The following is a 24,945-nucleotide window of genomic DNA, read 5'->3' as shown; positions in this document are numbered from 1 at the left end:
TCTGTTGACAAAAAGAAATAATATTTAGAATCATCCCAAAACAAAGTTAAAAAACAAAACAAAACAAATTTAAGCTTTAGAAGTGCCTGGTTAGCTGCAGTTCCAGGTCCAGTCAATAGGCACATGACCTTGGGGACCTGGCTCTTCTACAGAGATGGGTTCCTGCTTACAGCTTTGGAGAGGAGAGGAAAATAGGGGAGGGGAGGGAGAAAGGGAGGGGAGGGGGAGGGGGAGGGAGATTGTCATGTTCATGTGTACAGCCCACTGGGGGACAGGTAGCAGCTCCGCTTTGCAGATGAGGGGACAAAGGTTCTGAGTAGTGATGTCATCCATTGAGATGCTGGCACAGCAGGTGTGATATAACCAGGCCCTCTGTTCCTATGAAAAGCCCATGGCAGAATCCTGTTGCTGTGGCCTGTTAGAGACGGCAGCAGAAGTCTGGCAGGTGAGGTTGGGAGAGTGTGGGGAGGTAGCCAATCTTCTGTGGAACTTGGGATCTGGGGCCTTTGGAACGGACATGGGCTGGGAAGTGAAGACACCCCCCCCCCCAACACACACTCACACACACACCCCAGCACACACACACATGTGCCTGCTGCTGCTGCTTGAATACCAGTCCTCCCCACCCCCAGGCTGCGGGGCTGTCCTGCCTGACTTGCGCCTGCTGAGCTCCCAAGGCTTCTTACTGATGGTTCAGTGCTTGCTTTTTCCAGCTCTGAGCGAGGCACCTCGGAAGTTTTCCTGAATGGTGGATGGAAAAGAAAGGCTGTGATCTAATCAGCCCCTCCCCCAACCCCTCATAATCAAGATTCCCTCACCCAGGGTCATGCAGACTCCTCTGATTCATGAGGCTGCACAGAAGTGGAAGAAATAACTGAAAGCGGATTTATTGATCAACCCCCAGAGAAGCTGCCTGGCCAGGCCCCTGCTCTGGGTCCCTGCCAGCAGCTATGTGGAGCTCTATCCCCTGGATGCAAATGATAGGGCATTCTGAAGGGCAGGACAAAGGGCTGCTTCCCGGTTCCACACAGGCCTGGTAGTGAAGAGAGGGTCTGGTCTTGCAGGAGATGGAGCTGTGGTTAGGTGCTTCGTGGAACCAGCTGATGTAGTGGAGTGCGTGAGGCCGGACCTTCAAATGGAAATTGGGAGAAATATAGAGAGGGACTCTCCTCTGAATAGGAGCTAGGCACAGGTGTCCTCTGCCTGCCAAGAAGGGTGTTGGTCTTGAGAAAGGGGAATCGGTTTCAGGCTGGCTTCTTACTGCCCCCTCCACTTTAGTCACACTTAAAGTAATGATTGATTTTGTTGGCTCAATATATGCCGTATTTGTAGCTGTTTTTTTTTAAAGCTATTTTGTCTCCTTTTCTCCTCTTTCTGCCTTTAAAAAAGCCTTTAAAAAAAAAGAACATCTTTTATTTATTGACATTTCACACAGGAATAAGTGTATCCTGATATATCCACTCCGATTCCCCCCACCCCCAACACTGCCCAACAAGTCCCCTCACCTTCACGTCTCCTGCTCTTGACTGTGTAACCCACTGAGTTCAGTTAGAGCTGCCTGCTGGCATGCTGACCTGCCTGCTGGCATGCTGACCGGCCTGCTGGCTTGACCTTGTGCAGCCAACCATAGCTGCAGGGAGTTCAGGAGGGCAGCGGCTGTGCTGTGCCCAGAAGACAGTATTCACAGCCTGATTCCCATACCCTGGCTCTTACATTCGTTCTGCCCCATCTTCCACAATGTTCCCCGAGCTTTGGGGTTTCCACGGCTCATTTCGAGCTAAGCATTCAAAGACAGACACTTACACTTAGCACTTCGACTAGTTGTGAGTCTCTGGTTAACTGCTGTCTACTGCAGAGAACAGCTTCTCTGGTCAGGGCTGACAGCGACGCTAACTAACCTATGGATATAGATGTAAATATTTAGAAGGTAGTTTGACAACATGTCTCCATTTATCAAAATAACAATTAGTAGGGTCCTCCAGAGGGCCCATGGACCGCCTGAGTTTCGGACTTTTGCTCAGGTTAACAATACCACCTATTTTGTTTTAACTGAGCTTTTAAAGCTGTTTATTTATTTATTTATTTATTACCGTTCTTTTCCTTTTCTGAGTATTATTGGGTGCCTACTATGTGTGAGTTCCAAGGTTGCTCTAGGGTGTGTGCCCTGAATTGACTTTGTCTTCATCATTGGGCACTTGGTCTTTCTGATTGTCCCATAGGGAGGAGTAGAGCATTAGCTTCGGCTGGACCCAAGGATCTGCCTGCCCCATCCTTCTGTGTGCTGCTTGGGAAGGAGGCTTTTGCCTGGCTGGCTCCACCTTCTGTGACATCTGTGTACCTGGACCTCCCTTTACCTGGAGCACAGGCGGGGTCTAAGGGCCAGAGCTCTGGGCATCAGCTCTCTCTGGTGGCTGCTGGCTAGGAAAGGCTGGTTTCTAAAGGCCTGCACAATGGGGCAGTGTGCCCCCAAAGAAAGCATCAGGAAAAGCCCTGGTAGAGACAGTAGGGAATGTGTAGGTGCTGGGATGCCAACTCCTGGTACTCTGGGTTCTGACCTCTAGAGTAGGGGCCAAGGTAGGGGCAATCTAGAAGCTGGAGAAGATTATAACTTTTCTTCCAGGCCCTGAGCCATGTTTTCTGAAGCAGCAAGAGGAACTGAGTTTAACTCTGAAGATCTGAGGGTGCGCGTGCAGGTGGATTCTTTCTTCGGGATGTCTTCCAGGGTGGAGTGCTTGTTCTGTCTCAATCCTCCAGTCTGCTACACGTCAGATCTTTCCCAAAGCACTCAACTAGATGCCGGGAGCTTTAGGGAAAGCTGCCTCCTTCGAGCGAAGTATCATCCCTAACTCCCCGGCCACGGGATGTCTGAGGGCCTCAACTCTCATGACGTTCATTGGTGCTGCCTCCCTGGTCTTAACCTTGACCTTCGGGCCGATCTAGAATCTTCAAAGCTATCTCCAGCAGAGGCAAGTCATGGTCCTTATGGTGGAGACAGGCCTTGGTTGCAGGCAGGCCAAATACTTGTCTGATGGGAGGCAGGGAACGGGGCCTGGCTCTCCTGCATTGGCCCCCTCATCTTCAGCCTGCACACTGAGTACTGCCTAAGAGAACTAACTGTCCGGGGACACAGCTCCAGGATTCCCCAGAGCGTCTAATGCTGGGCTAAGCAAACTCCCAAGCCCCTCCCACTCTCATCGCTTCTCAGATAGAGCAGGAACACACTGGGGGAATGATTGAGAGATCTGGCTGTAAAACAGAACCGGAAGCCCCGACCTTGTCCTTCCAAAGCTGAACAGTGTCTTTTTGTTCATCCGTGTGCCTGCACTCTGTTCTATATCTCTTTAGAAGCCGAGTTTCCCACAGACTGGGGGGTGTGGGGGGTGCTTCTTCAACATGCTGGGCATGATAACAGTCACCCAGAGCTGCTGACTGATAAACTCAACAGGCTCCACTGCCTCATCTTCCCGAGTCTGGAGAACTGTTACTTCTCAAGGCCACGTGCTTGGATTCAATGTATCCGTTCCTCTGTTTCTTTCCTCAGCAGACGGCCATTCTCTTTCCTTTCCATTTCCGCCCTCCATCTTCCTCTCTGCGGGACAGTTTGAAGCAGGGAAACCTGGGAGGAGGGACTGCCAGGCTGTGTCTGCTCTCCTGAGGGGAGAGGTTGAGGGGCTGTAGAGGGAACCATGATCTACCAGTACTTATAGCATGTCTCCATTCTCTGTGCTCCAGATGAGCACACAGCTGTCCCCAAAGGGAAGATATCACCAAAGCCTTGTTCACTCATGGCAGAGCCTGGACCACCGAAGGGGGTCTTGGGAGACTTGCTACAATTAGCTGTTCCAAGGAGGACAGCGTGCCTTTGGGGGGTTCCTGACTTCAGGAGTGTGGACACCTCTACTTTCCTAGCCTGAGAAACCTACATCTTGCTAGCCCCATCCTGATCCACAGGTGTGTTAGCTGGGTGGGAAATTCCCCTGCTGCCCCTTTAAGCCTGCTGGAGAGGACTGTGAGAAGTTGAAGTGCCCCCCAGGACCACACTCCCCATCCCCAAAGATGCTTTGGCTACAGGCATCTCCATATCTGTTGGAAAAGGAATTGTGCCTCTCACCAGCTCAGTCCTGCCAGAAAGGGCAGTCCTGCCAGGAAGCTACACACAGATCATCCCGTCCACATGTGCATCCCACCCCATAGATGATTCAGCCCACCCCACCTCAGGTGAGGCCACTGTCCTTGGCCTTTTCTTCAGCCTGGCTTTACTTGGAAGGTTGGAGAGACCAACCCGAGAACAGCACATGGCGGGTAGCACTGATTTCTGCATCCAGTTCCCTGAGGTTATTCCCCTTTCAAGGCTCACCTCTCATGTGGGCACTCCATCTGACCTTCAGAGAGAGGAGGAGTTGGCTGCATCTCAAGGTTCCCCTGGCGTTTTTCAGAGCCATCAGCTTGGACCTCCTATTTTCAAGGGATCGGTTTGATAGGCCTCAGACCAGGGAGGTGGGGAGAGAATGGGAGCCATAGGCAACCGCATTTGGAAATTATACCTTGCCCAGATTTGAGACACCCCACCCCACCCCATAGCTCCTGCCTGCAGCCTGTGGATCAAAGCCACTGGTCACACCCAAATCCCTTTGTAGGGATGATGGAACACATCCAGAAAGATGTTCACTTCATCTCAAGGTGCAGACTGGGGAGCCAGATATCTGTGTGACCTCGGAATCGGGAAGTCACTGCACAGTGACTTTGGTGTTGAGCTTTGCAACACATACAACAGCTCTTCTCAGGCTGCTAAGGACTGCGCCCCACCCCCACCCCCTTTGAAACTCAGGGTTCCTTTTGCACAGTGACTGTTTCTTCCTTCACCCTCTGCATCCAGAAAGGGGCTCTGAACCTGAAGGAGGGAGGGGAAAACAGCTCAGAATAGAGGCTGTTTCTGAATCACACATGGGGACTTAATTGTCTTCTCCACCAGGCTGTGGAGTTGTTTGTCCTCAGCAAGTGACCAGGAGCTATTTGCAAGGTCCATTAGGCTAACGACCTAATCCGTTTATCCAGCTCTTTTCTTTCAGGAAGTTTCAAGACCCCTCCTGCCTCTCAGCTCTCTTAAGCCTGGCCCCCGGGGTTCTAGCTCACCTCTCTTTGGGGTGTGTGTGTTTCCAGTTGATACTGATGTTTGGGGTGACATCACAGGGATCAAGCAAGCAGGATTCTTAAGCCCCCCAAGATCTGGTCCTCTCCCTGGGCTCCTGAGCCAGACTCCACTGGGAAATGTTACTATTAAATATTTGGCCCCCGGAGTGTGTCGAGAGCCTTTGATTGTATCTGGTTTCCTGTTCTCCCTTGGGAGGAAGAATTTCTCTGCAGGAAGTATTTTAATATGTCTGAAAGCCTTACTTCCCTGGTTTTGAAATCCAAGTTTCCAGTTACAAGGGGCTGAGATTGTCCTTAAGAAGGGAGGCAGGAAGGAGGGGACCAGAGCTGTGAAATAGGGCTCCATCTCTGCCAAGGCTGTGGAAGGAGAGGCGTTGGCCATCCCAGGGAGGGCATCCCTGACTGTGGGTACTGCATGAGTGCAGAAAGGCACACACTCTGCCCATCCAACCCTCCTTTCCCTGTCCCAGTGCCCAGAGCCAGAGTGAAGAGCAGGAGATAGGAAACTGGTGTACTGGCCTGAGGACACTGCCTGACTCTCAACAGCTGTTGAGCTCCCACCTCGTGCAGCCATTCTCTGAGATAACAACCGCTCAGTTCTGCTGCATCTCCCCTCCTTAACTGCCCAGGTGAACCAGACACTCTCTCAGGGGCTTCTGACACCTGGGATAGCTTACAAGGTAATGCAGCAGCCGAGACACCAATCAGATGGTGCAGTAACCCAGGAATTGTTGTTGCTAATGCAACAACAGGAAGAGCCCCCTAGGCTGAAGGCTGTGGGGGAGGGAGCTGGACTGTAATGGGGGCCTGTATGGAGGGAGGTAGATCCAAGTGAACAGTTGCCTGAGGGCCACAGGTTAGGGCAATGAGGAGCCTGGCTTCCTGCTCCCTCTTGGGCTCTCTGGCATGTCAGTATTTCTGAGACCCAGCTTGCTCAGGACCAGGGGTCAGCCACTCCGTACCATAGAACAGGGCAAAGCCAGGAGGGAAAGCCCAGGACAGCTTCAGGACCAGTGTGTTCCAGTCTTCTTGCAGACTGCCTTTCACCTTCCTGACTGGCCATTCTCAGCCATTCAAAGAGGATTCTTTACAGCCCCGGGCTCTCTTCTTTCCCCATTGTCGTCTCTATTCTTTCCCCATTGTCGTCTCTATCAACGTCTTTGTCTAGGTCGAGGTCTTGATCTTCTGCTGGCTGGGTTCTTTATCTGGAGGCCTTGTGAGCTTTTCTTGTCCTTATTGTTCGTGTTCTCAGAGTCAACCTAAAATGTATCCCTAAAGGCATCCGGGCAGAGTCGTCTCTGATGCTGAGGCTGGGAGAGGCCACCTGCTGCTCACACAGCCTCCAAGGGGAAGTGATCTCATCCATGAAAGAGAACATTCACAGGCAAAGAACCCAGGAGGAGCTGGCCACAGTAGGGCTCCTGCTGGGTCTTAGAGGGCCACTGCGCACTGAACTGCAGACTGGAGGACCTAGGCATTTGCTCTTCTGCTCGAAGAGTGTAAGGGCAATGCTGGACTCCAAGTTGTCAGTATGTGCTGGTGGCTCGCTGGTAACACTTGCTATCTCTCTTAGCAGAGAGCCTTGTAACTCTAACCTTATGTCATAGGGCCTAGGTAGGAGATCTGTGACTGTCTGATTGGCCCCAGATCCCAGGACTCTCAGTGCAGCAGGGACCAAACCAGGACACGTTCCTCTGTGGTTCTGCCCTGGACTGCTTTTCCAATTGACTTTCTCACTTTTTATTTGTTTGTTTGCTTTTTCTAGAAAGGGTATAGCTCTGGCTATTCTGGAACTCCCTATGTAGACCAGGCTAGCCTCCATTCACAGAGATCTGCCTGCTTCTGCCTCCCGAGTTCTGGGATTAAAGGTATGCACCACCATACCCAGCTTCCCACTGATTTTCTAATCTAGCACCTGACTGATGGATAACATTTGCTGATCCCTCTTACCCCGTTTCTGGCTCCCTAGGATGTGTCCCGTGGTGGCTTCTCAGTTAGTCATTCCGGATTAAATGAGGCCTGGGTTCACTGATGCCTTTTCTCCTGGACTTATTTGTTCACTCAATGCATGGTTACTGAGCACTGTCCTAGGAGCCAGGGGTGCAGCGTGAGCATGCCGGGTAAGGCTCTGTCCTAAAGGACCTTTTGCATAGTACAAATATACCACCAGTGCCCAGATAACGCCAGAGGGTGATACCTCTGTCAAGAAAATGAAATATGCTACGAGCCTCCAGGGTTATTTTTTATTTATTTCATTTATTTATTTATTTTTCGGAATACATCTGGACTCTTTTCTGAGGAGGTAACATCTGAACTGAGAGCTGATGGGAAGGGGGACCTCACAGATGAGCAGGAAGTGCGAAGGCCCTGCAGTGATAGGGTAGTCCAGCTATGCAGACAGTGAGTGCTCCTGATGGTGGGCTTGAGCCGTAAGGTGAGAGGGTCAGGGACACTTGAAAGACAGTGGTCCCGTGACCCACGTGGGTCAGGATGAAGTTCAGAGTCGTCTTTGTCTTGCTTCTTCCCTGGCCCAGACATTCACACTTAGCTGCAGGTCTTGATCACCTTTTCCCTAAGTTCAGTCCAAGGCTACACCCTTCACCCCAGTTCCACTGTGTCTACAGAGGCGCCCTGTACTTATCAGCTGCCTGTGTGGCTGAGCTAGCCGTGTCTGTCTCCTTGCTGGTCCATGGTCCCTGCCACTGCACACTTCACCCGGCTCTGTGTGTCATCTTTTAAAACCAGAATGGGTTATGTCACTCCTTTGCAGAAAGAGGCTCCCCTGCACTTAGAATAAACCGTTATTATGACCTTAGGTGACAGTCCCTGGCCAGATCTCTGCTGAGCTAGCCAGCTCCTCCTCTCTTGCGGCTCACCCATGCAACACTCTTTCTATTCCTTAGGCTTTCCTGCTCACAGTACCTTCTGCCTGGGAGGCACTGGCCTGGAACTTTGCCTGGATAACTTGCTGGTGGTCATTTAGCTCTTAGCTCAGGTCTCCGTTTTTGTCAAGGGCTTTGTCTGCCCAGCCTCAACTCTCAGGGTTCCTTTCTGGTCTCCTGGGCTCCCTGCTACAAACCCTATTCAGCCCTTGTCTCCCTGAGTGTCCCAGTTGATGTAGTACAGGGTTTAGATGTAGACACATCTCAGACTTATACATTTCATCTCTGCCGATTCCGTGCCTCCGGCATGTGCCCTGATGTCAGTGAGTCTGTCACTACAGTTATCAATAACAGTACTCGGGGATAATAGTCGTACTTAGGGCCCAGCAGAGAGCGGTGGAATCCTGTCAGCAAAGCTGTCCAGCGCTTAGATTACAGCAGGGAGGTTAGCTCCCAGGAGCAATGGTCAGTAATTACCCACCAGCTACCTGTTATTTCTGGGTACTCCTCCCTTAGCTTCCTCTCATGTGGCAGCTCTGAGGAATGTCCCCTTAGCTTCCTCTCATGTGGCAGCTCTGAGGAATGTCCCCTTAGCTTCCTCTCATGTGGCAGCTCTGAGGAATGTCCAGGCAAGGAGCATGGCTTCCTCTTCTCTGTCCTATTTGGACATTGTGGTGGTTTGAAGATGCTTGGCCCGGGGCGTGGCACTGGTAGGAGGTGTGGCCTTGTTAGAATAGGTGTGGCCTTGTTGGAGAAAGTGTGTCACTGTGGGGGTGGTCTTTCCTCGTAGCTTCCTGGAAGTCAGTCTTTTCCTGGCTGCCTTTAGAACAAGAGGTGGGACTTTCAGCTTCTCCAGCGCCATGCCTGCCTGGACGCAGCCATGCTTCCTGCCATAATGATAATGGACTGAACCTCTGAACCTGTAAGCCAGCCCCAACTGAATGTTGTCCTGATAAGAGTTGCCTTGGTCATGGTGTCTGTTGACAGCAGTAAAACCCTAACTAAAACAGACATAGATGTATGAACCTCTCTGCCTCGAAATGGTAGGTCAGCCTTCCACTTCTCTCCTGTGTCCACTCTCTCCATCTCAGGGGTGCTGACACCCTATTGCTCCCAGTATCCAGTACTTTCACATGACAGCCGTTGATGAGGAAAAGACCACTAACACATGCTCTGGTGTTAGCAACATCTTGACGTTTAAAGATGCCATGCTGAGTACTCGTGAGATGGCTCAGTAAGGAGAGATGGCTCTTGCTGCCAAGCCCACTGATATGAATTTGATTCCCAGAAAACCACATGGTGGGAGGAGGAATCCATCATGTGAGTTATGTTTGGGCGTGGCAGTAAAGCAGGATCTCACTGCCTAGCCCAGGCTGGCCATGAACTCATGATCTTTCTGCTTCTACTTCCAAGGGTCAGACACAGGTGCGCGTTACCACGCCCAGCTCAAAGCCTTTCGTTAAATCTTATTTTAAAATTTTCTTTTTGAGACAGGGTCTCATGTAGCCCAGGCTCGCTCATGCTTCCTATGCAGCTGAGAACGACCCTGAGCCTCTGATCCCTCTGCTTCTCCTACAAGTGCTGGGGTCATAGGTAAATGTCACACTGCCACCATGCCACGCTTAAACCTTTAAGGGGCCGTTTTCCTACTTTTTTCCACATCCCTGCTGTCTGAGACTGAGTACCCCACACACAGCCCCTGGGGGTGGTGAGAACTTATGTCTGGACTTACGAGAGACTTCCCCAAGCATGGTAGGCACCTTCCCTGCCTCCCCCACCCAACCCCATGCATCAGCTTCCTGTTCCCAGGCAGAAGGAGAGGTGAGTGTCTCCCTTGGCCCCAGAGAGCCTGCCCCTGGGTCTAGTTTTTCCCACCATGGAGAAAATAGCAAGAAAAACAGATGGGAGCTGATACCCTGTGCTGTAGGGTCGGCTGGGACCCGGTGCTGGAGGAGCCCCAGGAAAGCTTTAACCCCAGGGGCTTTGGGCAGGCAAGAAGGGTAAGGGGTGGAGGGGGAGGGGCCCCTTCTGGGCGGTCCTCTCTTCCATATGGGATGCTGTTAGTGTCCTTTTCTCCTGTCATCTGTGTCCATGTGTAAGTCTTGGGATGGACCCCGCTCTCAGAACTTGAGGTCACCTGGTTCTCCCTCCAGTTTTAGGTGGTGCCCTTCCTGAGCCAGTTTTTCCCGTGTTAAAGCAGAGGTTATTCTGAATCTGCTACCATCTGCGTCTAAATGACCCAGTTAACCTGCGTCCTGAAGGGGGTCTTGGCTTGAAAGTAGAAGACCTGGGCAAGTAGACATGCCGGTCCATATTACTGTTGTTCTCTACATGTTACACGCCCACACAGTGTGGTTATAGAGTTCCCTGGAGACATGGCTGCAGAAGGGCTTTTCAGACTATAAAAAAGATCTAAGGGAAAGATTTGGATGCAGTAATGGGAAGCAGAACCCGTGACCCCACCCTCCCTGTGTCTGCAGCCCCTCTGCGCTTTGGGAGAGGCCTACCTTGTCTAACCACCTTTCACCAGATGAGGGTCAGAATTGTACCCCACAAGGCGGTCTGCCTTCCTGTGTTCTTTCCCTATACATTCTTGCCCTGAACTTGCTTCCTTGTGTCTAGAAGGCTATGGGGGGTGGGGGAGGCACTTGAAGATCCGCATGAGCCAGATCTGTGTGAGCTGTTTAGATAGCACTAGGGCTGTGTTTGCTGAGCTCCCGGGAGTGCTGGGATGTTGCAGGTACGTTTGCCTAGGAGCTTGGTGGGGTAAAAGCCCAGGCTAGGGAGTATTAAGAGGGTGTTTTCAGAGTATTTGAACACATGTTATCTTATTCTTATATCATCGCTACTCTCTGAAGCAGGAAGGAATTGAGTTAGCAAGCAGCAGACTCAGTGCCTACATTCAGGTCTTCTGACTGAAAAAAAAAAAAAAAGATAACAGCGACCTGGATGTTCTGCTGCAGATATGAGGGAGGAGAATAGTTTCCACTGTGTTGGCAGAGTGAGGCACCAGAGACTGAGCTAGCTCTATGGCTTCTAGATAGACTGGGAACACAAGAATCCTGTTATCTACCACAGAGGTGGGGGCGGTCAGGACTTTAAAGGTGTTAGAGTCAGCTGCAGTCAGTCCTCACTTTCTTGGTTGGAATGGAGGGATTAGATAAGAGGTTCCAAAGGCCATTGCTTGCTGGCCTTTCAGAGGACCGTCTGCTTCCCCCAGTGATGCCCTCGTCTCTGTAGCCTGCAGGGACAAGTGGATACCAGTGGGTCCCTATGGGTCCAGAAACAGAAAGCTGCAGATCCTAATGGCACAGGACAGAAGAAAATAGTTGGAGCCCTCCCTTCACAGCCCAGTGCTCTGGAGGCCACCCCAGCCCTCTCAGGAGCTGCATTGGAAAATAACAATTGGGCAAGCCGCAGCCACTCTGCAGCTCCTTGGCACAGAGCTGGGCAGGCCTCAGCCTTTGGCACTCTCTCCAGTGCCAGAGTGCCGGCAGAGGACACTGTGGCTGGCTGGGTAGTGTGATTTTAGGGGAAGTGGGAAGCCCCCGGGGATTTTATTAAAACCCTCAACCCTCAGTGACAAGAGAGGCTGTCACCTCTGGCTGATAGGCAGCCTTGTCTCACATGAGTCATTTCAAATGTGTGTGTCTTCTGTGCCTGCAGGCCTGGAGAAGGGTAAGAACTCTACCTGACTCCTTGTTCTTGTGCTGTCATCGATTCACCCCAAATATGAGCTACGTAGGGTCTAGCCCCTCCCACACACACACTGAATGTAATTTTAAAAATTAAAAAAATTTTTTTGAGCAGGGGCTGAAGAGATGGCTCAGCTATTAGTCCTAGGTTCAGCTCCCATCACCTATACACCTCAGCTGACAACATCTATAACTCTATTTCCAGAGAGTCAGATGTCCTCTTCCCTTCCTGCTCCATGATTACCAGGCACACACAGAGTTCACATACATGCAGAGGAAACATTCAAAATCATAAAAATAAAATAGTAAACCTTTACAAATAAAAAAAATGATAAATAGGGACTAGAGAGGTGGCTCAGTGGTTAAGAACACTGGCTGCTCTTCCAGAGGACCCAGGTTCAATTCTCAGCACCCACATAGCAGCTCATGATTGTCTGTAGCTGCTGTCCCAGGGGATCTAACACCCTCACACAGACATACATGCAAGCAAAAACCAATGTATATAAAACAAACATAAATAAATCACACTTTAAAAAAGATAGACAAGTATGAGCTGTGTAGAGGCAGGGATTTTTATCTTGTTCCCAGCACTGAGAACAGTGCCCCGCACATGCAGAATGTCTGTTGAGAATAGCATCCACACAAGTATGCCAGTGCGTGGATGGGAGGAAGTATGAAGTGCTAGCAGATGCTCGGCGAACACCAGGCTTTCTTCCCTGAGAATCATCCCAATTAGGCGAGCATTGCTGAGCTGGTCCTTGACACCAACCTGTGCGACTGCTTGAGGGTGATGGGAAGCCAGGAAGCAGGAGATGAGATGCTCATAGCGGAAACAGAACAGGGCCTGGTGTCTAAAGGCTTCTGGGGACTCTTGCTTTTTCGCCACCTGGCTCTTTGGGAGAATGGGGACACGTTAGGAAGCACGGGACAGTGCTGTTAGCTTCTGTGGGGCCTTGGGAAGGCTTCAGAACTGTTTTCAACCTCTGTCTAGTTGGCTGTCCTTATATTGCCACCCTAGCACTGTTATAGTCCAACGGTGAGAAACCAGGAAGGTCAATGTGAGCACAGTCAGTGAGCTGTACTTGGGCCATTTGCTTAAGACTCTTGCTACTACTTTCTGTTATTTTATTGTTTTTACTTTCTTTCCTTGTTTCTACTTTTTATTTTTTGTTTTGTTTTGTTTTCTAAGACATGTTTCTCTGTGTAGCTCTGGCTGTCTTGGAACTCACTCTGTAGACTGGGCTGGCCTCGAACTCACAGAGATGTGCCTGCTTCTGTTTCACAAAGATCAAATGTGTGTGCCACCATTATCTGACTCCCATTATATTTATTGGAATTCCTCTCTCTGCTGGAGGAGAAACGAGGCTAAATTGTACAAACTCTGGACTAATCTTAGATCCTAAAGACTAGGTCCCTGGGCTAAAGACACACTCACTCTAGACCTTAGACGCATAGAAGCCTCACCCCTAGTGGCAGGTGAGCCCCAGAGGAGGAGCCCACATACAATCATGGGGGTCACTTCTCATACCTTGTCCTTTTTCCCTGCAGGTACAAGACAGTGGTGACTCAGCGGCGGGCAGCAGTGGCCATAGCCGGCTGCTGGATTCTCTCCCTTGTGGTAGGACTGACACCCATGTTTGGCTGGAACAACCTGAGTGAGGTGGAACAAGCCTGGATAGCCAATGGCAGTGTTGGGGAGCCCGTGATCAAGTGTGAGTTCGAGAAGGTTATCAGCATGGAGTACATGGTCTACTTCAACTTCTTCGTCTGGGTGCTGCCGCCATTGCTCCTCATGGTTCTTATCTACCTGGAGGTCTTCTACCTGATCCGCAAGCAGCTCAACAAAAAGGTGTCAGCCTCCTCTGGTGACCCCCAGAAGTACTACGGGAAGGAGCTCAAGATCGCCAAGTCGCTGGCCCTCATCCTCTTCCTCTTTGCCCTCAGCTGGCTACCGCTGCACATCTTGAACTGCATCACCCTCTTCTGCCCCACCTGCCAGAAACCCAGCATCCTCATCTACATTGCCATCTTCCTCACACATGGCAACTCGGCCATGAACCCCATCGTCTATGCCTTCCGAATCCACAAGTTCCGGGTCACCTTTCTGAAGATTTGGAACGACCACTTCCGATGCCAGCCCAAGCCCCCCATTGAGGAAGACATCCCAGAGGAGAAAGCTGATGACTAGGCTCTGCCTTGCTCCGTCTAGCCCACACCCAGTGGCTCTCTGTTCAACCCCCATGTCCTCCCTGTTCCCCCCTGTCCCACTGTTCCTCCTCAGCCTTCCCAGCTGGGCTGTGGGCTGTGGATACCAGGGAGGCTCTGAAGAGATGCCATGGAACAGGGTCCCTTCTGTAAGGAGCTGGCTGCCCTGTACCTTGGGGACCTGGAGGAGGTTTGGAGGTGGGGCAGGCCATAGCAGGGAATTGGGTGCCCTCAGGTGAGAGGAGAGTCTTGTGTGCATCATTCCTGGCTGTTCTCTGAACAGTTCAGAGAGCTGGGGTTAGAATATTCTGGCTCCTACAGTCAGACAGGGGAGCCTACTATTAGGTGTTGGTGGCCCAAGGGACCAACTTCAAAGTGAGGAAGACAGTCCCTTAGAGGTGGATGAATAGAGAGAAATGGATATGCTGCCGCTTCGCTGTCTCTCCTGTTCTCTAGGAGAAGATAGTAAACCACAGGGAAGGAGGCCTCGGCCTCTCCTCCAAGGATTGTGTTCTTGGCCACGCGGGTGCTCTCCTGACCCCGAGAAGCCCGGGATTATACTTGGGAGACACGGAAAGAATGGGTCCAGGGATTGTCTCTCACATTTGCTCTATTCACAGCCTGGGACTCCCAGTGGGCCACAAAGTCCTTGGGAATAAAAATAGTGCAGAAGGTGCTGGCCTCACATAGCCAGCAGGGAGCAGCACTGAGCCCTTCTTGCCCTGAACTTCCTGGGAGTCTCCAATGTAATTTTCTGTCTGGGCCACCAAGCTTCACCAACTCTCAGAGCAGGCCTGGACTCTCCTGAGGGACACCATCTCTGCTTCCAAGCCCCAGGAGAAGAGCTTCCCCAGGAAGTACAACCCTTGGGAGCATGCTGCCTGAGGGGGGTGAGGAGGGAGAGGAAAGCATCTAAGAAGATCCCAGGTGCCCCTGGGCACCTCTGGTGTGCCCAGAAGTGTGACAGACCAGACCAGACCAGACCAGACCAGACCAGACCAGACCAGACCAGACCAAAGGACACTGCTGTCTTCAGTATGAGAAAGTGCCTTGCTGGCATTTAAATATCCAAAAGGCTCCTGGAGGTGGCTTTAGCTCAGGAGCTGTGTTGCAGATAGAGTGTAGGCTTTTGGGGAGGTTTCAGGTGGGACCAATCCATGTTCTGCTGAGCCTGGATGTCTTCCTTGTATGGACAGCAGGCAGGGGAGGGTGTCAGGTTCTCCCTTCCTTGGGTGTGAATATTGACTCCAAGTCTTGATTCCAGGCTCTTCCTTCAGTTGGAGGTAAGGTGTCCCTGGCTCTCAAGGAGGCCCCTATGTCTAATAAAAGATTGTGAAGCCCTGTGGGAAGTGGGGTGCTGGCACCCCAGCACTGCCAGAGGGCAACCAGACCACCTCAGCAGAGAAGATGTAATGGTGGGGGTGGAGGGGAAGCTGGGAGAGGGCTGTGGAGGCAGATGGAAAGTCCCAGAGATGGTGTGTCTGTTGCTATAGTTACACATTTAGGGTAGCACAGTGTGAATCAGAAAGCAAGATCCAGAACACTCACATGTCTAAAAAAAAAAAAAGAAAGAAAGAAAAGAAAAGAAAGAAAGAAAGAAAGAAAGAAAGAAAAGAAAAAAAATGCCCTGTGTCATGTGAGACCCTTCCTGCTGGCACTTTTCTAATCTTGATAGTGTCTCCCCTTCATAGTAACATAGTATTGTTCCATCTGTCATGACACTCATTGCCACAGAAACCCCATGCTATAACACCACACACCTTTATTTGAATGCTTCTCACACAGTGTACAACTCTGAAGAGGGTGCCAGTCTCTGCCCCTTCTGGGCCCTCTTGTACCCAGAAGGTATGGCCTGGGGCCTGCCAGGCCTGATCCTGGGTCTGGACCCAGCCTCTGGTGGAGGGAGCCTGCAGGTACTAGAGACCCACCCCCATTAGCTGTTCCTATGGTCTTGGGGATTCCTGGAGTCCTGATCCTCGGGTCTGCAGGACGTGGTGGATAATGTCCTTCTGCGTCCTGGTATGTGACCAAGCTGCTAGAAGAGATAGTGGGGAGTCGGGTAGAGAATCACCTCCACCCTTCTCAGTCCTTCCTCAGGCTCGATTTCCAACGCTGAGCTCTGCCCAGTGTAGCTCTGGAGACTTGATAGTTCACCCAGAGCCTCAGAACCACCAAACGAGGAAGGGAGAGCAAGGGCTGGGTCCCTACTTTCCTAATGAGGGAAAAGAATGCTGATGTTTACAGTCACTCAGAGCCAAGCCCAGATGCTGACCTGTGACCACCACCCAGAGTACCCATCCCTTCTGGACCTCCCCAGCATGACCCAGCGCTGCACTGTCTTCACCAAACCGAACATGCATGCTCTCTGTCTTTTACTACAAAAATGGTACCCAGATCTGCCTACTGCCCTCCTGCCCTCCCCTCCCTGTCTCCAGTGACATTTTATGCCTGGGAGGTGGATTCTTCTCTCCCAGTCTTCTCTTTGACACCACACTCTCAGTAGAGGTAACTGAAGGAGTGGGTCCAGCCACTCACCTGTCTCCTTGTCCCAGTCTCTGCCTCTGTTGCTTTCAGTGGGTGGCAGAAGCTGAAAGAGATACTACAAGTTAGAGCTTTGGGGGAAGACAGGAGGGAACGGAGAAGTTTGAGGTCAAGAATTCCCAGCACCCCAGTCCCCAAATAGAAAGAACATCTTGCCACTTAGAAAGTCACACAAACAGTTCTTGACCCCTCCCTACCCTTTTCCTGCTCCAGTTTCACTCTGAGCTACATCTAGTCCAGCTCCAAAGAGGGACTCAGTCTGTCCACTACAGCAGGGTGCTGAGGGCACCCTTCCGACACCCACCTTTAACCTCCAGCCGACAATCCACAGAGGCCTCCCCTAGCACGTTGATGGCCTTACAAGTGTAGACCCCAGAATCAAAGGGGCTGGGCTTCCGGATCTCCAGGGTGCAGACCCCTTGCTCGGAGACGGCACGGTACTTGGGGTCACCCTGGATGTCCATCTTGTTTTTCATCCAGATGATCTTGGGCTGGAAGCAAGGTCAGAGGAGGGTAATGAAGTAAGAGCAGCTCTCAAGAGAAACTTTCATCCCTCTGTCTCCACCCACTCCACCAGCCCAGGGCCCCTGACCTTAGGTGATGCTCGGACGCTGCAGAAAAGCTGCGTGCTATAGCCAGGAGTGGAGGTATGGTCAGCCAGGGGCTGGGTGAATGAGGGCGCTTCTGAGAAGTCTCGCTCAATAAACTCTCTAGGTTTGGCAGTAATATCTAGGTTCAGGGGAGAATTTGAGATTATAGGGATGCAGGAGGCTTCGGAAGACTGGCCTCAACCCTAAACTTTGGGACATTCAACCTGGTCAACACATGAAGACATCAGAGAAAAGCCTCACTGAGCAGGGCTGAGGCTGATCAGGAGGTGAACAGAGAGGAGTGGGCGGGAAAACTTGAGCAACGGAGGATTGCGGCAAGAGGCAAACATCACATTCCATTTCTGTCTGCCTCTGAGACCTGAGTGGCTTTCCTTTTTAAACACAAAATGCTCACGGCTATGACACTCTGGCTGATGTTTAAAGAGTATGGCTTCTAGGGTGAGTAAGATGGCTCAACGGGTGAGGGTGTTTGCCACCAAGCTTACCACCCTGAGTTCAGTCCCTGGAACCCACAGGGTAGAAGGAGAGAACTGACATGTTGTCCTTAGACTTACACATGCACGTGTGCATGTGAACACACACTCACACACCAATAAATGTAATTAAAATGAGTAGTAATGAAGTGTGGCTTCCAGGGTCGGCGTGTGTGCATGCGTGCATGTGTATCTCTTTCTCTCTCTCTGTGTCTGTGTGTTTGTGTGTGTGTGTGTGTGTGTGTGTGTGTGTGTGTGTGTGGTATGTGTAGGAGAAGATCTGGGATGGATAGGGGTCCTGGAGTTTCACATTTGGCTCCACTGACAGATGCTCAATAGGATGGTAAATACCACAGCCAGTCTTGTGTGGGCGATTGTTTTTAACAATTGCCAGTTTACCTATCATATACACATTATCCTGCAGAGTGTGTGCCTGGGGACACTGTGTGGGAGACCCAGTGACTGCTGTGTTAGCAGCCACTGTCTAAGTACACAGCCTCCTGAGGGGCACTGCTCATTTGCGTGGCTTTGCTCTGATGTTTGCTAAAAACCAGTCAGTCATAGCGGTTATTTGCAGTCACTCCACGTCAGTGTGTGTATGCACTTGCACATACGCTCACACAGAGCTGCCGAGTGGGGTAGGGTAGGGTGGGGTGGGATGGGGGTGGGGGTGGGGGTGGAGTGGAAGGCAGCAAATGTTCTAGGAAGCAGTGGCTGAGGAGAAGCTGAGAGGGATATGGGACAGGGAAGAAGTGGACAGATGTTGGTTCACCAACCCTGATTCGGTTTTCTGCCTAGGCTCAAAGCCACTTACCTGCCTTGTGGATGTGAGCCAGCTCCTTGGTGGTGGTGGCTAAGTCACTGAGGCCACACAGGTTTTCTGAGAAGACCCGAAAAGAGTACGAGTTGCCGATGATGAGGTCTGAGATGGTGCAGGTGGTGGGGTGATAGCGCTCCAACACTGTGAACCATTGCTGTGGGGAGCTTGCCTCGGTTACCCTCAGCGCTTACCTGGTTCTTGTCTTTCCTGCTTACCCTAACCCTCCTCAGAGGGGGTCATTCCATATCCCAGCTTTGGGAAGGCTAAAGTCGTCCAGCAGTGGGCTTGGGGGACTAGGAAGTGGAAGGAGGACCTCCCGGGTCGCTCACATGAGCTTGCAAGCCTCACTACTCATCAAAGTATGGCTGCCAGACACGCAGCCTCATTACCTAGGCACCTTTTAGATAACGTGGCTTCCCCACACCCAGCCCCAACCACCTGCATCAGAATCTACATTTAGCATATTCCCAGATGATTTATATGCATGCTAAGATAGTTCTATAGCAGTCTGGTGCAGTGTACCACACAGACTGAGGTACAGAGAGGATAGAGGCTTGCCCAGGGCCACATAGGGAGTCAGTCAGCAGTAGTTGGCCTGGCCTTTCATCCAGAGCCTCTTAGCAGGATGAACCCTTTGAGCCTGGACTACTTCTCTCCCCACCCCCGTTAGGCCCCAGCCAGCCTCACCCCTGTCTTTTTGTCTGCCTTCTGTACTGTGTAGCCCAGGAGCTCCGTGTTGCCTGTGTCCTGGGGTGGTGTCCACTCGAGGGCAGCATTGCAACCCCAGACATCCAGGAGCTTGATGCTGCTCGGGGGCCCAGGCTTCTCTGCAGAACCAGATTATAAAGGCCAGTGAGGAGAAGTAAGTCTGCGGCAAAGTCTCCACACCCAAGATTTGGTACCTGCATGGTACCCTAGCTTCCCCTCACCCCCACCCCCACCCCACCCCACATCAGCTTTGAGGGTGGGAGGTTGAGGGCTATAGTTTCCAGACAGCCCTTTCCCCTCTGCTCATGTACCAATCACCAGGATGTCAATGCTGGCCTTGGCTTCCAGGCCTTCCAGATGCACGGTGAGCTCATAGCGGCCTGAGTCTGAGCGCTGAGCAGAGCGAATGAAGAGGATGGAGTCCTGGTCCCCGCTGCGCACATTAACTCTCTGGTTGTCCAAGGTGTGGCCATTGTGGGTCCAAGAGACCTGTGGCTTGGGCTTCCCCTGAAAGATGGGCTTGGGTTGAGTACAGATTGGTATAAGCACCCCACTCACCCCATTCTATCTGTGCCCAAGAAACCCGCCCTACTGGCTCCACCATTGTTGACCAGAGCCATGTCCTTTAGTGTGTGACCTGCCCTGGGGGCTGCCTAGCTCTCTACTCACAGCTGAGTTATATGCAAAACTGGGAAGTAGAAGCCATTTACTTCTAGGTCACTGGCCAACTCCTGCGAGAATCCTGACATCCCCAGGGCTCCCCTGACACACCAGGCTCTTACCAGTGAGCTAGGCCTACCTGGAAGGGGATTTGCAGGTTGACTGACTCTCCCACCTGGCGGATGTAGGTCTGACGAAGGTGTCGGGGAACACGAATCTTGGGGGCTTCTGAAGCAGGAGAAGGAGAAAGCAAGTGTGGGTTCCGGGCTAGACATCACAGCTCCTACCTACGACGTTCCTACAGCTTGAGCTGCCTCTTCACCGGGAGGACAAATCCTTCGATTCTGAGACCCAGGGACCCAAATCCCTTAAGGCCCTTGGGGAGCTGAGAACTGAGAGGCTTCAGGGAGGTCAGAGACTGTACGGTGTGAACTGGTTGGTATCTCTGGCACTCCCTTGGCACCTCAACCTTGCCAGGCTGGGATTTGCCTTGAGGTCCAGGCATTCTCAGGCTCCAGATGGGCCTGGGTGGCTCTCTGTCTCCCCCTGGAGGGAGGCAGGTTCTGCACCTGACAGCCAGTGTGTCTAGAGAGGGAAGCAGTGTGTGCAACTGCTGATTCAGCATCCCAGGAGCCCAGGACTTTCTGAGGAAGTGAAACCTCACTGACTCAAGCCTCAACCTCCAGGCCTGCTAGGGAGCTCTAGTTCTTTGTACAGAAGCAAAAGCAGACACACAAACGTCTGCTCTTAGGCCTTTCAGTCCACACAGTGTCATGGTGGCCAAGTCCTTCTGTAAGTCTTATGTCAGCCCCCTATTCTGGTAGGGGAGCCATTCCTGACTACAGCCTAATCAGGTGCCACTGGACGTGGAAGCTGCAGCAGCTGCCATTCCTGTCCCTGGGGGATGGTGTGGGGACTGAGCCTGAGCCTCCTAAGCAGCAAACAGGTGGCAGCAGTTGGTCACTGGCATGTAGGGGACAGAGTAAGAAGGAACACTGTGTCTCCAAGGATTAGCTGAGCAGGCACTTGGCTCCGGAACGCCATGGTTTGGAATGCTCCAGGGACAGCTCTGGGAGGCCAGGAATGCCTGGCAGCTCCAGGTGGCCAAGAAGGGGACAGCTGAGCAGCCCAGGATCCTGGACAGGGCCTCCACTCTCCCCTGCCCAGCCCATGAGAGGTCTGGCTGTTCCCCCCCCTTGTTCGTAGCCTCCTCCCCACTTTCTCTCCAGGAAATCCCCTTCTCTCCTGCCAGAGGAATTTTAATGGAGAAGAAGGTGCTGAGTCTGGCTTGCTTCTTCAACACCAGGCCTCAGAGACATCTCAGAGTCTGAGCTTCTTGGGGACCTGGGGGGAGGGTCTGGGACTCTGCCAACCAGGCTGCAGGCAGCACAGACATCCTGCTGTTTACGTGTGTGTGTGTGTGTGTGTGTGTGTGTGTGTGTGTGTGTGTGTGTGTATGTGTGTGTGTGTGTGTGTGTATGTGTGTGTGTGTGTGTGTGTATGTGTATGTGTGTGTGTGTGTGTATGTGTGTGTGTGTGTGTGTGTGTGTATGTGTGTATGTGTGTGTGTGTGTGTGTGTGTGTATGTGTGTGTGTGTGTGTGTATGTGTGTGTGTGTGTGTGTGTGTGTATGTGTGTGTGTGTGTGTGTATGTGTGTGTGTGTGTGTATGTGTGTATGTGTGTGTATGTGTGTGTGTGGGGGGGGTGCTATCTCACGCAGATAATGCTCTTGAAAACCACCAGAGCAGATGTCCTGCAGCTTGGTGGCTGTGAACAGTGTGGGCATCAGAAGCTGAGACTACAGAAAGATTGGGTGACTCTGTGGGAGTCTCTGGGCCCCCTGGGATCTGCCTGGTCTGGATAATCTACAATAGTGTGTGGTTCTGGTCTCCTATGCCTTTAGATCTTAAAGCAGTCTATTTCCTTGAATCCGAATTTGACTCCTTCTGTGGCTGAGATGTCTTCTCCTCCTAGAGGTCTTGACTAGAAATGTAGGGCTCTATCTCCAGCCTCCATCCATCCCTCAAGGAACAAGAAGGAAGATGGAGAAGGTCTCAGACACCTGCTTGCTCGTGTCTCTCTTCACTCTGGGGCCCAGCACTGTCCCCAGATAGCTAAGACAGACCAAATGACTCAGTGTCATTAACAGCCTGAAACTTGATCTGCTTTGGGAGGGAGGCACTAAGGTTAATGTACCCTGCAAATAGAAATATTAGCAACAGGGACAGAAGCTGGCCTCTGGGTCTTCACAGGGGCACTGCCCTCTGGGGGATGAAGAAGCTTTCAGGGGCCCTTTCTACAGCCTCTTTTTTTCTTTTCATTAGAGTCAGGATACAACACGGGGCAAGCAGACCTTCCCTGTGTTCCAGAACCTCTAGAGAGCCTGGAACTCAGGTTTGAGGAAAGAGCCAATGCTCTTTCATAGCTTCGGAGATTAAGATTAGGAAGAAGTAAGGATAGATGGCTTCTAGCACTGGGAGCTTGGCTTTGTCTCTGGACAACAAGAAGCTGCTCCCTGATGGTAGGGGGTGGGGCTGGACCATTCAGGGAGGTGGCGTCTTTGACCTCCTTCTTGCTGCTGAGGAGCCTGAACCTGTCACTAGGCAAGACACGTTGGCATGCGGCTTGTGCATGCTAGGGTGAGATGGGGGTGGAAACGGCTGCCTGGGTCCTACTGACCATGGCCTCAGTTTCCCCATTACATCTAGTCTGTGAGCAAGAGGCGAGGAGTAGCTTTACCAGTGATCTCTTGGATGTGGACAGGCTGGTCCAGAACAGCAGGGGGGCCTGCCCCTGCAGAGCTTACTGCAGTCACACGCAGGAAGAACTTGTCTCCCAGGGCCAGGTTTCGAACCGTCTGCTGGGTCACCATCACGGGCCGGGGATTCACAGGCACCCATTCTGAGGCTGAGGGCAGTGGAGAATGTCTCGCTGTTAGTGATGTGGCAGGGGCACCCCCCCCAGGGGAATTTCCTTTTCAAGGGTGATGTACATTAGCTGACCTCGCTCTTGGGCTACATCTCTGACAGCTGGTGCTAGAGTTTTTTAGAGACAGGGATGCAGAAGGGCCAGAGAAGGATGGGCACATTCACCAAGGCACACACAGCAAGGTAGGGGCAGAGACAGAGGCCAGGCTGAATGTGGCTGTTCCAAGCTGTCTTGACTGTCTCCTACTTTACAGTCTCTTCCTCTGGATCTTCCCCACTTTCTGCCTCCTGAGTTAACTCCCCCTGAAAAGGGTCCTCAGAGGCTACCTGGACCTGGAGGTCAGGAGGTCCCCTGAGGTCATTGGACATCTCTGTGCCTTTAGAGGTCCCTATGGAGTCAGGTGGTAGCAGCTAAGACCACTGCTCAGACCTTCTCCCTTTGTACATCCTGGAGGTCCTGGAGTGACTCATTGCAGGGACTGTGCTCCTCCCTGCTGCCCCACCCCACCCCCACTCAGCTGGGTGGAAACAGAGCTCAGCCCTGGGCTCACCTCCCTCTCGACAGAACTCCAACACATAGCCTTGAAGCCCCAGCTTGCCCAGCTTCTCGGGGGGCTCCCAGCTCACAGTCAAGGAGCTGTGGCTCACATCCTCCAAGGTCAGCCGCAGTGGGGCACTGGGGACATCTGGAGGAGGGGGGAAGCCAAGGTGAGTGGAAGAGCCCCTCCCTGCATACCTGCCTCCCTTCTCCACCTTTCCCCACTTCTCCTCACCTTCACTTGGAGGTTCAGGTTTAGTGGTTGCGGGCATGGCAGAAGCTGCAGGAGCTGCAGGATCCTGTGCCTGAGGCTTCTGTGGCTCTGGAGCCTGCTCTTGCCCGGTGGACTCTGATGCTGCCACCTCTCCAGAAGGCTCTGTAGTGGGCACCTTGGCAGGCTCAGGTGCTGTCTCCTCTGGAGTAGAGACAGAAGCCTCAGAGGTGGCTTTTCCTGTCATTTTTTTAGCTGGTGTGTGTGTGTGGGTCAAGCTGGAGTGTTTAAGGGTCAGCAGTAGGTCTGGGCCTCCAGGCTAGGTCCACGCTTATAAAGGCAGGGGCTGCCCCACCCCCAGCAAACCATTCCCAGCTGTGGGGTCAGGTCAGGCAGGGGGACAGGGGGGCAGGGAGCACCCAGGCCAGGAATAGCTCTGGGGGAGGAACCACAGGGCCCCTTGAGAAGCACACTACCTTGCCATCACCCCAGCTAGACCTCACAGCCAGGGTGCCAGTGCCCAGATCAGGGAGGGCATAGAGAGATGAGCTGGCACATCGCTGGGGCTGCAGGGGCTGGGTAGTGAGACCTGCCACCTGGAAAGGAAGATCAAATCAGGTCCATAAATCTGGTCTTCTCAGGGCCCCCTTGGGCCTGAGTCTCCTCGGAACAGAGCCTGGAATTAAGAATGCTTGAAGCAGTCTTCCCTGTGATCACTGCCCCCTCGGCCTTCGCTGTCTCTCTTGGTCCTCACAGTCTCTGGGGATTCCCACTTGTGCTGTGTGAGGCTAAGGACCCCACAGAGGTGAGAATTGAGATGCTGGAGGTGAGGCTGGCCTGAGGCAGGTGCTCCAGCATGAGTCCTGGGAAAGGGGGCTGTGGTGATCAGTCTTCAGCTGTTGTGACATCGCACCATAGGTTCTGTGAATTATAAACAAAAGAGGTGATCTTTCTCAAGGCTCTAGAGGTTGAGAAGTCAAAGATCACGCCCGCTGCACCCCCTGAAGAGCTTTGTGGTGATTGGGATGTGGGATACAGAGAATGGGCAAGCCAGACAGAGGAAAATGGATGAAACACACGCTTTCTATCCAGTTCCCACTCTGGAGATAGCTAACCCACTCCCATAATTATATTAACCAGTTCACAAGGGACGTGTCCTATGGCCTAAAAACTTTTTAAAAGCCCCCCCCCCAATCTTAATACTGTAGGTGACAATTAGAGGAGTTTTAGAGGGAACATTCAAGCCAGGACCAAAAAAGTCCTCAGGTTTCTGTTTCTGTGGGAAGGCTGGGAAACTTGTTTACACTAATCCCCAGGCTTCAGTTTCCCTCCACCTACTGAGACCCCTCATGTCAGAGTATAGGACAGGCAGACCTGCATCTCCTGGCCTCTTAAAAAGGGGACCTAGGCCCAGACTCTGCTAGTGTGGGAAGCAGGGCAGGTTCAGACAAATTCCTAGTCACTGATTCATTTAGTCAAGATGTTAAGATTGGTAATAATTTGAAATCCAGAAAATACCATG

The 24,945-nt window shown here is 52.1% G+C and overlaps 2 protein-coding genes across 7 annotated transcripts in view; one reads left to right on the top strand and one right to left on the bottom strand.

Annotated features, from left to right (window-relative positions):
* The window catches only part of Adora1 (adenosine A1 receptor), a 36,280-nt gene extending 18,577 nt beyond the window's left edge, over nucleotides 1–17,703 (top strand). For all 6 annotated transcript variants that reach the window (XM_021156557.3, XM_021156550.3, XM_021156535.3 and 3 more), the window contains exon 3: nucleotides 13,277–17,703. In XM_021156557.3, the coding sequence (XP_021012216.1) occupies nucleotides 13,277–13,916 (640 nt within the window). In that variant the 3' untranslated portion in view covers nucleotides 13,917–17,703. The remainder of the gene's footprint in view (nucleotides 1–13,276) is intronic.
* On the bottom strand, nucleotides 16,729–23,670 carry Mybph (myosin binding protein H). The gene is given in 9 exon segments (XM_021156508.3): nucleotides 16,729–16,965; nucleotides 17,067–17,203; nucleotides 18,373–18,532; nucleotides 19,066–19,205; nucleotides 19,398–19,593; nucleotides 19,886–19,974; nucleotides 22,487–22,654; nucleotides 23,226–23,360; nucleotides 23,448–23,670. Coding segments are annotated over 9 exon segments (1,485 nt in total).
* Nucleotides 23,671–24,945: the final 1,275 nt, after the last annotated feature.

Source organism: Mus caroli, unplaced genomic scaffold (genome assembly GCF_978045245.1).
Source record: "Mus caroli unplaced genomic scaffold, Mus_caroli_1 scaffold_1, whole genome shotgun sequence".
Classification (NCBI taxonomy): domain Eukaryota; kingdom Metazoa; phylum Chordata; class Mammalia; order Rodentia; family Muridae; genus Mus; species Mus caroli.
Note: the sequence above shows the minus strand (reverse complement) of the source record. Positions and strands in the feature narration are given on the sequence as shown.